The 13,914-nt window shown below is 38.6% G+C and overlaps 2 protein-coding genes across 8 annotated transcripts in view; one reads left to right on the forward strand and one right to left on the reverse strand.

Annotated features, from left to right (window-relative positions):
* Window positions 1-437, forward strand: part of LOC103712090 (putative nuclear RNA export factor SDE5) — a 48,825-nt gene extending 48,388 nt beyond the window's left edge. For all 4 annotated transcript variants that reach the window (XM_039123748.1, XM_039123747.1, XM_039123744.1 and 1 more), the window contains exon 12: window positions 19-437. In XM_039123748.1, the coding sequence (XP_038979676.1) occupies window positions 19-144 (126 nt within the window). In that variant the 3' untranslated portion in view covers window positions 145-437. The remainder of the gene's footprint in view (window positions 1-18) is intronic.
* Window positions 438-3,563: 3,126 nt separating this feature from the next.
* Window positions 3,564-13,914, reverse strand: LOC103712091. Of its 4 annotated transcripts, XM_026806584.2 has the most exons (8): window positions 13,754-13,914; window positions 13,069-13,332; window positions 12,866-12,997; window positions 6,578-6,638; window positions 6,327-6,462; window positions 5,871-6,198; window positions 4,874-5,002; window positions 3,564-4,581 (listed from the first exon to the last, which is right to left on the reverse strand). In XM_026806584.2, the coding sequence occupies exons 3-8, from the start codon at window positions 12,963-12,965 to the stop codon at window positions 4,019-4,021; spliced, it is 1,317 nt and encodes a 438-aa protein (XP_026662385.1). In that variant the 5' UTR covers window positions 12,966-12,997; window positions 13,069-13,332; window positions 13,754-13,914; the 3' UTR covers window positions 3,564-4,018. The 4 variants fall into 4 exon arrangements, with proteins under 4 accessions (XP_026662385.1, XP_008796713.1, XP_008796711.1 ...); XM_008798491.2 differs by lacking the exon at window positions 13,069-13,332; XM_008798489.3 differs by having other exon boundaries at window positions 12,866-13,332.

The following is a 13,914-nucleotide window of genomic DNA, read 5'->3' on the forward strand; positions in this document are numbered from 1 at the left end:
AAGTGCTTCTGCAAGCAGGTTGTGAAGCTTCTGGAGAAGGAATCCATTAAATGGACTGAAGAGGAAGGAAAGCCCGGTACATACTTAATTCAGCTGGATCTGATAGATCCAAACAAGTTGAGTTTTGTAAAGGTCTCAGAGTGATCCCATGTTTTTAGCTTGCCTTCAGGACTAGTCCTCTTTCCCAGTGAGCAGAAAACACGCCGCTAGGGGACTCCCAAAAAGGCACTCTTATTTCTTTTGAAGGCGGTATACTTCAATTTTTGGTAGCTTGAAATGATGATGCGCATAGCTGAAATGAGCCAAAAAAAAAAGAACTATTATTTTTTATTTGTTTTTTTTTTCTGTTGAAGCACCAACTTGCAACTTGATTTTGGAAGCAATATTAGACTCTTTGCTCATTATTAGCAAGCAAATGAAAAAGTGGTGTGTTAGAATTATTCTTGTTGAGAAGGTGAAGCTTCACGTTTGCTTGGACTCTTAGCAGCCTATTAGATTTGTTTTATTTTTTTCGAAAAAAGGAAAATGTTGTCTGTAAGCTACAGACTATAGCTGATGCAAAATGATGTGTTTTAGGTCATTAAATACTCCCCCCTCTAGTTGTATCAAAAAAGACTCCCCCATCTAACTTTCCCTTCTAGAGTGGGAGAAAGTCCCGAAGATCTATCTCCATCGACGGCCATTGGCCGGGGCCACCCTGTGTTTTGGTCGGATCCTTGTGACCGTTTCTTCTTTAAATTATAGAGCCACTGCTTCACCAGAGCGCAAGACTTTGATCCAGCCTTCCCCTTCCTTATTTTGTACATCTTCCCGGCTTGTGCTATGTGCTGATATCCTCGTAGCCCCGACAATGTCCATATGCACAAGGGACAGGGTGGGTTCCAAGCTCATGTCCAAAGGTAGCAATGAATGTACCAGGGAAATCTGAGGCCGAGGTTTTTGATATCACTGCGTTGATGTCTTTTGGGTTGGCCAGAGAAATTTGGGGCTCTCATTTCGCTCATGAAGTGTTCAGGTGTGTTCTTGTCTTCTGTGGGCTCTCACATCCTAGTTTTCTTAAGGTAAACTTCGATGGAGGGTGGTTGATGAGGCGCCAGTTTTATCATCAGAGATTAGCAAGCCAGATTAGTGGCGGCTAGAGGCCGGCGGATCTTCGATCAGTCTATCGACAACACCGAGATTATAGCAGTATGGGAGGGAGTGTCCTATGCGAGGGTGCTAGAAGCAGATCGCATCATTTTTGAGAGAGTGCTACGGTGATCGAGGAGATCTAGAGGCCCAAGAGTGCTAATGGGGGGATGCGATTGCTCCATGATATTCGTTATCTGTTAAGTGAGTACACCTTCTATCGGGCTACTCATGTTTAGAGAGAGACTAACAATGCTAGCCCATCTCCTCAGCAGCTTCTTTTACTTAAACGTACCAATTGCTTGACCCACAAGGTGAGGTGACTAGGCTAGACCATACTTTGTACCAAGTGACCACTTGGGCCGTTTTCATAATAATAATAAAGAAAATAGATCCCTCTACCTCACTTTTCACTTAGATTCCCTTTAATCCGCCAAACCTATCTAGTCCAAGAGTAAAATGTATATTTGAAAAGTAAAGCTATTTATTTCACTTAACCCAGACTGATCTACTCCACACAGTAATTTATTCCAAAGTATAGAGAATTGGGAATAGGTTAACATGCTTCGCAACCCAATGCAGGCTTATAATATGCAGCAACATAATTTTGGTAATAGTAAACGAAAAGTCTAACTAGTTTGGCAAACAGATCATGGCCATATGACATGAAGATTGGAATCGAACTTAGGTCCTATATATTTAATACAATCAAGATCTTTCAAAGGATAAAGTGCTAAATATAATATGGCAACATTTTTCTTTGAAGGATATCATTCAACTATAGAGGCGCCAATGCGGTTTTTAGATTTTGAACAGGCATAGACATAAGTTACCGATTTTGAAAGGTGCGTATGTGTGTATCTACATGCACTTCTGTTTTTTGTAGAACGGTAACTACTTTTTGAAGCGTATAAATGAAAAGAGTTGAACAAGAAATTTTACATGAATTTTTAGTAAAAGATTTAACGACTTCGATATTGGGTCTTCTAGATCAAATATCCATACTGTTAATTATAATCTATATCTATAAAAAAAATCTAAAAATAAAAAATTTATCTTTTGGGGATCCAATCCATGCATCATTAGGTCAAAACATTCTAGCATAAATGATAGGGTAGTTAATTTGAGCACTCACTTTATTAATCATAATCTATGTATATTAAAATATGTATAGATTGAAAATTAATAAATTTTGATACATAGATTATATCGCATAGTTCTGCATTATTAAAACCATTAATTTTTACACTCGCTTAATGCGTAGGTTAGAAATTTAGTTTCCAAGACTTTTAGTGATGTAGAATGATAATATAGATCTCCAATTTGGAGAATTCATCATTGACCATGCACTCAATTTTTTTTAAAAAAGAATTAACATACCGTGGGTAAACGTTACGATATATAGATATATAGATATATAGATATCCACACACATACATATACAAAAGCTGTAGCCCACCTCAGCCCAAATAATATTCTTAAGCTATGAAAGAGCAGCAGCTGCAGCAAGGAACTGAAGGTTGCATATCAATTGCTGCTTGAGGGTTTGGGTGGACAGCATTTTTCAGCACAGAACGGGTACCTGGTAGATGTGTCAATATGCCAAGTTCATATCAAGCAACCAGAAATTTTCCGATGGCTCTGATGCAATCATCTAGCTCTGGAAACAAAAAAGTAAGGACTAGTGATCAACCCTTGAAATTTGAGACTAGACATTGTGCCCACCGGGTGCAGGAGTGCATAAATTTAGTTGCTTTTGAAAATCCAAATTGATCACCTTACAGACACGTACATTCATCTTTGCAATTAGGACTAGCCCTCACGCGTAACAACCCCCACTGGACCTCCCTTCCACTAGGAAATGTACGATACAGGTCATAGGACTAGCCCTCCCGCGTAGCAGCCCCCACTGGACCTTCCTTCCACCAGGGAATGTTCGATACAGGTCATAGGTTTCACAAGTCTAATCAATCATATTAATGGGGAGGTTTCAGCCTGTCGATTGGCTCTCCAAGCAGGAATTTGGTATTTGAGTACTGTAGCTGGTTCTTGGGATTTTGAAATCCCCAGGAGTCTGTGAGCATGAAAGCCTAGTACGGATTCATTCCACAAAACTGTGAAAATATTGCTTAGGATTGAGCCTTTTCAGATCTTAGGGGAAAAACAAAAGACAACTAAAATTGCAATTAAGGAGTGGAGCTTCAACCAAGACTTCAGACTATATGACACTCGATCACCATCATCTTGTACAGAATCTACTAGATGAGAGTCATACATTTTCTTTTACGGTTCTGTCCTACCACAGGTTTGCTTCAGAACGGATCCACGCTATTTGAAGTGTCAATTCGATTTTTCATTTTATGCACCAAATAGTGGCGGATCTGATACATTGAACTCAATTAAACAGCATCATATCATACATCAAGCAGATCATATCCACACTTCAATGAAGTTTTCATTCTGTTTTTCATGTGTAATTATGGTTGATCCATATACAATGAACTCAAGGAAACAGCATGATATCATACATATAATTGTTCTCAGAAATGAGAACCAGGACGAGAGAGAGAGAGAGAGAGAGAGAGAGAGAGAGAGAGAGAGAGAGAGAGCCAAGACAGCTACAGACCTCAGCAAAAAGAAATTTTCATGCTCAAGTATGAAGCAGTAATAAGATTCCACAAAACTTCAAGATATTAGATTCTATTGAACAACCAAGGCGTCCTCTTTTCCCTTGTGCGAAGCTGCACTAAGCTGTAACGCGTTACACTGGTGGATGTCATCTCATCAAACAGAGCAGCAGGATCACCATCTTTAACTAGAAAAATCAATGCTGAAACATGTTAAAATGGAGAAATCTGCAAATTTCATTTATACTAGGAGCTCTCACCCATTACAAACCATCTTCATCACTGCTGTCACCAAACATGGCAGCCATTTTCATGGCTAGTTTTGCAGCCATTTCTCTCCTCTGAAAATCAGGCATAAGCCGCAAGTTTTCACGCATGTTACCAATCTCAGACATCAATTTTTCAAGATCATCAAGACCATAAAGTGCATCCTCTTCCAAAATACTGTTGGCTGCATTAACCTCAAGCTCCACTTCTCCTTCAACTTCAGAGGCTGCAGCCTGGTCTGCAGATGCATCTCTCTTGTCCTTCTGATCCTGATACTCATTTGCCCTGTTCTCAGTATCAGGTCTACCTTCAGTGACTGATTCTGAGGCAGTATCGCTAGGAAAAGCACTGGATGCTCCAACAGCAATATCGGAGGTTGAGACGTCAACTCTAGATCCACTACCATCAACCATTTCATCTTTTACAAATTGATTGACTTCAGAAGCAAATCCCTTCTTGCTTGTCACACCTAAATCACCAGTGTTGTCCCATGGTTCATCAGAACCATGGGATAAAACCTCGTACTCAAAGTCATAATCAGATTCATCATCTGTGGTTTCTGTCAAAAGACAAGGACCAAACAGCAGTTAAAAATATGATCAGTATGTAGAAATGGGCAACAAAAGAGTAATTAAGGAATAAGATGCCCTCAAATTCAGGGGAAAAATGATAGCTGGACAACAAAAGAAGATTGAAAATAGGTGAGAAAATACATGGAGAAACTTCCCAATCCAGCAAAACTAGGCCTTGATATGGGAGTAAGGGATCCATTATTTGAGCCTAAATTGATAGCAGTATGGTTTATAGGTTTTTCTTATGTTTAAAGTCATCTTCACATGGAGGCTACTTGCCTTCCTTGTCTACTAGGGAAGGTGCCGTTATCCTGTTTCCAGATTTCAGGGTCATTCCAGGCCACATATGAGCAGAAAGGGCTCCATGGAGTCGCTCTACACCTTGAATATCACCATCAACTGACAAACCTGTCCGCAAACACATTAAACAATTTTATTGCCAAATCAAAACTTTAAAGTAATAGGTTCACATTAGTAGAAAATCTAAGAGAAGCAAAAACTAAGGCAACCAAGCTATTGTAATACCCTTGCTCTCAGAAAATACTAGAGCTAAAAATTATTTAGAAAAATTAATATATTTAATCAAGCACTAAACACTGAGTGCTTGCTCGTGGATGGTATTACCTCTTGCCCTTTGAGCAAGAGATCAGGGGTTCAATTCTAAGTGGGCCTTCATTTCAACCCCCAATTAGCAAAGCCCGATTCTATGAGCTTTGACTCAACATGCCTGGAGGCCTATGCTTCGCTATAGGTGGGGTGGGGTGGGATGCGGTGGGTATGGGCAGCAGGAGTGGTTAAAGAACCCCTAGTATCAAAAAAAATAAAAAATAATATATGTATGTATATATATATATATATAACAATAATCAAGCTCTTGAACTCAACAAATACCCTTGTATGCACATGTTCTTGCACCAAAATAGATGATAAAGCACTAGTTCACATGCCCAACGACAGCCTATAGAATCATACGTCACATCAAGATTACCCTTAACTATTGAAAGCTGCTAGAGAAAAGTATACATGTTTGAGGAGATTTCAAGCCACTTGAAAAGGAAAACCAATGGAAACAGTAAGCCATGAATTGTAAATAGATGATGCATGACTATGTTTCCTTATTCATGGACCCATCCATAATAAATAGCGATAGAAAGAATACTATATGTGAATTCCAATACAACAACAACTCTAAGAAAGAAAAGACATGAACTTCCTTGATTCAGAAGCTTAAGTTGCAAGCATAACTAGCAATAAAAAATATGTAAAGGGTACTTACATTTATCAAAGTCAGCATTGGAAGCACAAGCTTCTATATATTCTATGTTATTCTGGCAACACCATTCCAACCAGGACTTCCTAATATCCAAAGATGGTTCTTCATCCACCAATAAACTACATCCCTCAGTCTCATCAATCCCATAATCCAAGTATTCTGGATGGGGATCCCCAGCGGAATCTCCATGCTTCTGCATATGTCTTCTGTACTCTCTATGAGCATAATGACCAGGCACAAGATCTGCTTTGTTTCCTATGCACAATAGTATTTCAAACCTCTTAATGTCAATCTTTGCAACCCAATTTTGGAGAGCAAGAAAAGAAGATCCCTGCAGACAATGAAATTAAATCCAGTTAAGTTGGCTCATGTGTAAAAGTTAGACACTTCTAGAGCTGACCAACCAAACATTAATAAAGACTAGATGAGCAACAAACAAAGGGAGGAAGCAATTCGAACATCATTCATGTCAAAAACCATCACTAAGGCAGCCAACTGCTTAAAATTTGACAGAGTTCCAAAGGAGAATCCTTCATCAAGATGAGCTGTCCAAACGGAAAGATCAGCAGAGTAATATTTTGTATCAATAGTCCACCTAGTAGATCGATAAAACCACAAAACAATATTAGACATAAGACGGATCCATGTTGAGGATCAGCATTTGTAGTCACAAGAGAGTATCTAGCTGATAGGTTATGAAAATCACGTACCCTTGACAAAGTATCCCCGAGGACAAGTCACATGTGTCAGGAAAGTCAATAGAAAGCAAACCTGGAAGTCAACAGCCACAACCGCAATGAGATACAAGGACCAGCAGAAATGTAACTTAGCTAAACATCTTCCCTAACCAAAGTAAAGTGTCAGGACAAACTAAAACAACACTCTTGCATGTGCGCAACATAATATCTATTCAGAAAAACCAATAACACCAGCTAAGGAACACAAGCATATGACTAGGTAATTAATATAGAATAATTAAGGCTACAATGTACATCCTGTAACTTGCGATGGTTTACTTCCAATGATAGACTCAGCTCGATGGAACAACATTATAAAAGGGCTAGCACTCACACATACATATGAGTCTATCAAGTTTCCCTTGGGGGGAAACTTCTTTGTTAACATACAAGATTATAGGTGTCAGGATTTTGGAAAACCAATTTTTTCCTATCTTCCCCACCTGTCTATCTCTGCTTATCTATAAAAAAGAGAGATCTAGCTCTTGAAGTTTCCTTTTAACACAACTTATTCTTATCCCTTTTCAATTTTATTCCTCCAAATTGATTAAATTGTTGACTAACGACCTAATTTTCTAAACATACAATTGTAAGTGCCTGTATACTCAGGTTTGTAATCTACATAATTACATAACCAATATATGTGCATGTTTACTGTTTCCAGCAAGGTTTGCTGTACCAACCTGTACCACCTAATACCAAGTGTATCGTACTATACCGGTGAGGTACTAATATAGTATCGAGGTTTGATTCAATATATCAAGAAAATTGGTCCGAACCAAGCAAACTGCCCTGTACTGCCCAATTCCATGTTGTACCAACCCATACCAACTGATTTCATGTGGTCCTAAAGTTGGGGGTGAAATGTTGGGTCGATGTAGTGTGCATACTACACCATATCGACTGTACCATCCATGTCAGCACGATACAGGTGCCAGTAACGGACAATGAACCTTGCTATCTAGGTTAATGAAGATGTCATGCGAATGGATTATGCATGCATGCATACATTGAAACAAATGCACATACATGCATACATATATACACTAAAATATATACATTAAGAACCAATATTGTTGTTAGCTACACCACTTAAAAAATGCAGAAACATGTTTCTAAACTATATATCAATTCCACACAACATAGATGATATCAATAGGGGTTAGTGAGCAAACACATATGGAGAAGCAATATAAACTAAGAATCCACATCAATGATCATGATTTATACAATAAAATATTTAACAATCAAAATTTAGTGGTTTGGACTTTCGATTCTTGCAGCCATCAGCTAAATGAAAACATGGTATTTTACCTTCATCTAACACTTTGTCATCACCTAATGCATAATTAAGAGATCTCCAAAACATTTGATGTTTGGATTATTATTATAGATCATTTTTTTATTGTAGATCATTTTTCAACTTGTATTGCTCCTCATTAAGTTTGCAGTAATATTCAAGCTTAAATTCTACTAGTGTGTTTCTAGCTTAATTTTATGCATCCATGTTTCCATTTACATGCAACCTTCCCACCCCCTCACCCTATCCAAAAAATAAGTAAATAATAAAAATTATTTATTCATTAGCATATGTTTGTACATTAGCTGACACTTTATATTAGCATATTTGTACATAAAAGGGTGAGCGTTAGCGCAACAATAAGGTTATTCCATTGTGACCTCAGGGTCATAGGTTCCAAACACAAAAACAGTCTCTCCCTCTACAGGGATAAGACTATGTATATCTGACCCACCCTAGACCATGCAAAAGTGAGAGCCTCATGCACTGGGCCACGCCTTTTAATGTTTGTACATGTCAAGAAGAACTTTTGTCAACCAAGATGTACATAGACCAAACACTGGGATTGGTCTATGCACATAGACCAAGATGTACATCCACTTATAGTTTAAAAGCAAATAGTTTAGATGCCTAAACTAGTTTCTGAATATCAAGGGTGACATGTATGATAGTATCATTCATCAAACCACATGCTCCTAGATAGAGCAAAATCAGTTGATAGAAGTTGCAATGGCACCAATAATCCATATGGATGAACAAAAAACATATTGGGGTGTAATGAAATCCTAATGGTATATTACCTAGTGTTTCAAAGGTGACATGTATGAAAGTATCATTCATCGAACCACATGGTCCTAGATAGAGCAAAATCACTTGATAGAAGCTGCAATATCCATATGGATGAACAACAAACATATTGGGGTGTAATGAAATCCTAGTGGTATATTACCTAGAATTTCATATGCAATCTACTCCTTTCAAAATAATACCAACCAAAAGATATTTGCTCGGTCCACTTTTTCCAACTAGGACCAAGGGAGGATAAATTAGATGCTCAAGATATCGTGTCACTTTCTTGCATATTCTGGATCCCAGAACATAAATTTTACAATCCTTAGCTTTACAGAAGATTTATAGATGCATCTTTCACTTTTTAAATGAATTCGATTCTTTTTTGTTTCAACTAAACAATGTAAAGAGAGCCTCTACGAAAACAAAAATGAACATGAGGATCCTGTGCCTTTTTCCTGTATCTCTTGCAAGAGTCGAGACCCAATCATTCCAAGTATCAATAACTATCTATAACTAGGCCTGTTCAAGTTTATAGGAAGCAAAAAATATTTTTTTATGAGATCCTATACACCCCGCCTCTGATGAACTTGGAAGTTCAAATTGCTCATAGGAATTATTGTCTACATCTCATCCTACAACATTTTTTTCCTTCTCTTGCCATGATTTGTCAACAAAATACCATCTCTTTGTATCCTTTTTTGTCATCTGTTTCTCTTTCTGAAATCCTCTCCGAGGCAAAGCCACGTGGAAAACAATGATGTGAACATGCAAGCACCTGCAGAAAACAAATTTCACACTTTGTGCCTATTTAAAGGATAACATGTAATTACTCATAAGTAGGCATATATTGTGGAAAATTTTGTCAAAGGAAATGTGGTGGAAAGAACCTGCATAACAATTTCAAAACATTAAGACCTTCCCTAATAGATTCTGATTGTTGCTAATTCCAATTGGCGATTACACTAGAAGGACATAAAGAATGTCATCCAACATCAGGATTTATTAGAGAAACCTTATATAGGATAAAATCCAGATTTTGGTGGTTCCGGCGGCGGCGGCGCCCGGGGGGGGGGGTGTGGGGGGGTTGTGGTGGTGTTTACAATGAATGGACTCAAAAAAATGCAGGTGATCACACAGAATTCATAACTCACAGTTTCCTTTGTCACTGGATGTTGATTTCTTGATTTTATTGTGATCCTTGTGACTAAAACTGAAGGAATAAAAAGTTGCCAAAGTTTAAAATTAAATGTTTCAGCAAGACAATTTTAGAGGATCTTCTAAAAGTTGAAGTTGCAAGATCCAACAAGGGATCAACTTATGTCTAATGAAAGGATCAATTTATATCAAAAGAAAGAACATGGCAGATTCATTGACCAATTGATACCCTGATGGGTCAATGTGCATAACTGGTACGAGTCCAAAGTGAATGGACTCAAAAAAATGCAGGTGATCACACAGAATTCATAACTCACAGTTTCCTTTGTCACTGGATGTTGATTTCTTGATTTTATTGTGATCCTTGTGACTAAAACTGAAGGAATAAAAAGTTGCCAAAGTTTAAAATTAAATGTTTCAGCAAGACAATTTTAGAGGATCTTCTAAAAGTTGAAGTTGCAAGATCCAACAAGGGATCAACTTGTGTCTAATGAAAGGATCAATTTATATCAAAAGAAAGAACATGGCAGATTCATTGACCAATTGATACCCTGATGGGTCAATGTACATAACTGGTACGAGTCCAAAGTCAAAATATGAAAAACCCAAAGACTTATTAAGATGGTCAAAAAGTAACATTGTTAACCAAACATCTCATTTGCCATTTAGTATAGTGAGCTTGTAAATGCAAGCTCCCAGAGCACCTAAAAACCATATTGCGATGCAGTTATTTGTATATTTTGTTTTCAGTAAGGAGTTCAAGGTCAAGGTAAACTTCACGAAAAAATGTCATCCCTAAGTTCAAAGGAAAAATGGACCAGTGCATCTTAAGGATAGTTATAGAGGTGAAATGTTTTTAGAATGTAAAATGGATAATCCAATTATCTACCACATGGGAACCAGGCAAGCCTAGCTTTTCGAGATAACAAAGATAAGAAGCATTCTTGTTGCTTAATGTGAAGTTTGATCCCTTAATGAGCCATGTATATGGAATGTCGCTCAGTGATTCAACAAAGCAAATATATATAGCCTTTTCTTTTAAGAGAGAGAAAAGGAGCGAGACCCCTCATTCTATAATGATCCAAGTCCAAGTACTTAGGATGCACCATCAGGACTCAAACTTGAAACCTTTGGTTTTCAAGCAAAGGAGCATTAGCACTGGAGTAAGGCTCCCTTCACAAATAAAAGCAACATTTCATTAGTGAAGCGGACATATTATTTACTTACAAAAAAGGAAGTGGGGCTCTAATCTTATTAGGCAACACTTTTATCATCTTGCGATGGTGGTGGGCAGATTATTGATTAATCTAATATAGACCTCAATTTACAATGAGATGCTTACGATGTCATGAGATCTAGTCATAATACCACTCTCAAATTGGATTCTATTTTGATGGTATGTTATCAGATTTAGTCTATTGGAAGCTTTAATATTCTAACAAAACTATGCTTCAAGTCCATATAAACTTGCTAGAAGTTTGACTTAATTATAAGGCCTACTTAAAACAATTGCATGTTTTCTTTATCCTATTTCAATTTCATTTTTCTTTCTATTTTCTGTTTCTCTTATCCTTTCTTACTAACTCCATTCCTTATTCTGCTGGATTTAGGGGCAAACAAAGATTTAATTTTGTTCATGTGTTCCTTCAATGATGCTGATCAATGGATGGTTAATACATTCTTGCAATAACAAACATGACAACATGCTCTGACCCTTAAAACCACAGAGAGGGGTATGAGTAAGATGGACCTAGTGAAAATTTCTAAAGGAGGGAAAGGAAGGGGGAACGGAACTTCATCCCAAAATATGCCATCTCCTCTACAAGACAATCATATGTACGTACATACATATATACATACACAGATATGTATAAGCATGACATGTCCGCCCCTCCACATGGAACTATTAATTAGACAATAAATTCATCATGCCTAAAAGGAACTAATCAACATGAAACTATGAAGTCATTAGAAAAACTAAAAGACACCATGATGTATTACAAGGTTTTATAAGAAATGGATGGCAAAGGTTTTATAAGAAATGGATGGCTTTGTCGACCAGTTATCTACCTGCAAAAGATGACCATGCAGAATCGAAAAGTCCCTTGGAGATGGACTGGACCTTTCAAAGATTTTGGCCTAAGCCTATGTCATTCAGTTTGGAGTCCATTTACATGGACATATGAGGTGTCAGAAGTGATGCATCTGGTATGGGAGAGCCATTGAAATTTATTTTCTAGATGGAATAGCATGTCCAACGAGCACTGTTCATTGCAATTTAATCATACGAAATTTCAAACAAGAAACTGAAGGGCTCAAAATTAGCTTATCCAACAACTGGCCACATGCATCAAATTGATTAGAATTCATCACTGCAGGCTGCTGAATGTCAAAATAGTTAACAACCAAGATTAGCATAAATAATGTCACAATGAACAGTCAAACTTGTCCAATGCTTCAGTTCGGTTTCTTTAGATCCTATGACTAGAATACCACTGAAACTAGGATTCTCATTTTTTTTAACCCTCGAACACCTCTGATCTAGAACCCCCTATTTTTTGTCACTTACCTTTTGACACTCAAAAGACCTAGGGCCAGCCATAGTAGCTGGAATATTTGACCTATGGTGAGAAACCACTGGGTAAGCCTCTTTACCATACTCTTTCTCTGCTAGCTAATTTAGAGCATCTTGTTTGTCACTTAGAGTCTCCCAGAGTCCACATTTTTAATGTCCAGAAAAATCTCTCAGCTATTGAACATCATATCCCTAACTATATGAAAATAATTGATCCTTTCTTATTCTACTACTACTTATTATTCTCTCTTCTCTTCTTCTTAATTTATAAGCTTTTAAGCAAAACCAGGTCTGAAATCGCACAAAAACCTGAGAAAATTTATCAATTCTAATCGGTTCTAAGTTCTTAGAAGCTGGACAAAGATCAATCAGGTTGATGACACCGAAAAGAGATCTATGAACCCAAAGAAATCCAGAAGAGAGAGGGATTAGAACTGACGGGAGAGAAGAGTCCGCTTGCCAACGTTGGGGGAGCCGATGACGAAAAATCCCGGCCGGCTTTCGACAGGTCCTGTGCCGCCTTTGTTCTCCACAGCCATGTCTTGCAATCGAGGCCCAAGCCTGCTCTGCCCTGAAAAGCTCAGGTTACGAGATGAGGAGAGTTAGGGATCCGGAGAAGGAAAAAGCTACCGGGCTTCTTACAAATAGAAGAAGCACGTCATCTCCACTGTTTGTTTTCAACTCAAAGACTAAAAATCCATGGTTGGGCGACGGGAAGCACCGGTTTAAAAGATGAGTTTTTTAATAAAAATAAATCAAAATATTTTCCCCATTTTTCCTTCTTTCTTTCCTATTTCATAGTTTATCCTTCTGCTTTTCCTCTCCACCGCCCTATGATTCTCCACCTCCACCAAGCGCCCCCCGACCGCGCGTAGTACGCCGCCCAGTCCAACCCCACAGCACCACCTGCACCACGAACACCATATTGGTCAGCTCCGCCCCGTGCACTCCTATCAACACTCCCATCAACATCCCGATCCATTGACCGTCCCGGTCCCTCCCGGTCGGGAAACCCCCGACCCCGATGCTTGAGGCAGAGAAGGAAGGCGGAGATGGAATTGGCCGACGGCGAGGCCATTCCGCCCTTCCCAGGGGCGAAGGGCCCCCCGATTGCCCTCGATTGGTTGTTGCTGTTCGACGCCATTCGATACAGCAAAAACCCTAACTGCGGAATCCAAAATCCTAAGGGAAAAAAAATCCTAGCTTGAAAGCGCTCCGAATCCCCTCGGCGAAAAAGAAACCGCTCTGAGATGATGAAGAGAAACCCTAATCGGTCGGAGAAGAGATGAACCGAGATCGCCAAGAAGATTAAGAGGGAAAAGCTCACCTTTTGGCGGACGCTTTCCGAGATATGGGAGGAGAGTGGTGGTGGTTTTCTAGGCACAAGCGCCACGAAAGGAGATCTATGGCGAGGGTTTTGGTGGGGTCGGTGAGGGTGGGAGAGAGAGAGAGAGAGAGAGAGAGAGAGAGGAAGATGGAGCACTGAAG

This window comes from Phoenix dactylifera, chromosome 2, assembly GCF_009389715.1.
Source record: "Phoenix dactylifera cultivar Barhee BC4 chromosome 2, palm_55x_up_171113_PBpolish2nd_filt_p, whole genome shotgun sequence".
Classification (NCBI taxonomy): domain Eukaryota; kingdom Viridiplantae; phylum Streptophyta; class Magnoliopsida; order Arecales; family Arecaceae; genus Phoenix; species Phoenix dactylifera.

What these genes read in the sequence shown, in the direction of transcription:
- LOC103712091 (XM_008798491.2), bottom strand. Translation starts at nt 12,965, where the DNA reads ATGGCTGTGGAGAACAAAGGCGGCACAGGACCTGTCGAAAGCCGGCCG. An exon ending in TCGGGGATACTTTGTCAAGG is followed by an intron (nt 6,463 to 6,577) that starts GTACGTGATTTT and finishes TCGATCTACTAG; the next exon opens with GTGGACTATTGATACAAAAT. An exon ending in CAATGCTGACTTTGATAAAT is followed by an intron (nt 5,003 to 5,870) that starts GTAAGTACCCTT and finishes GTTTGCGGACAG; the next exon opens with GTTTGTCAGTTGATGGTGAT.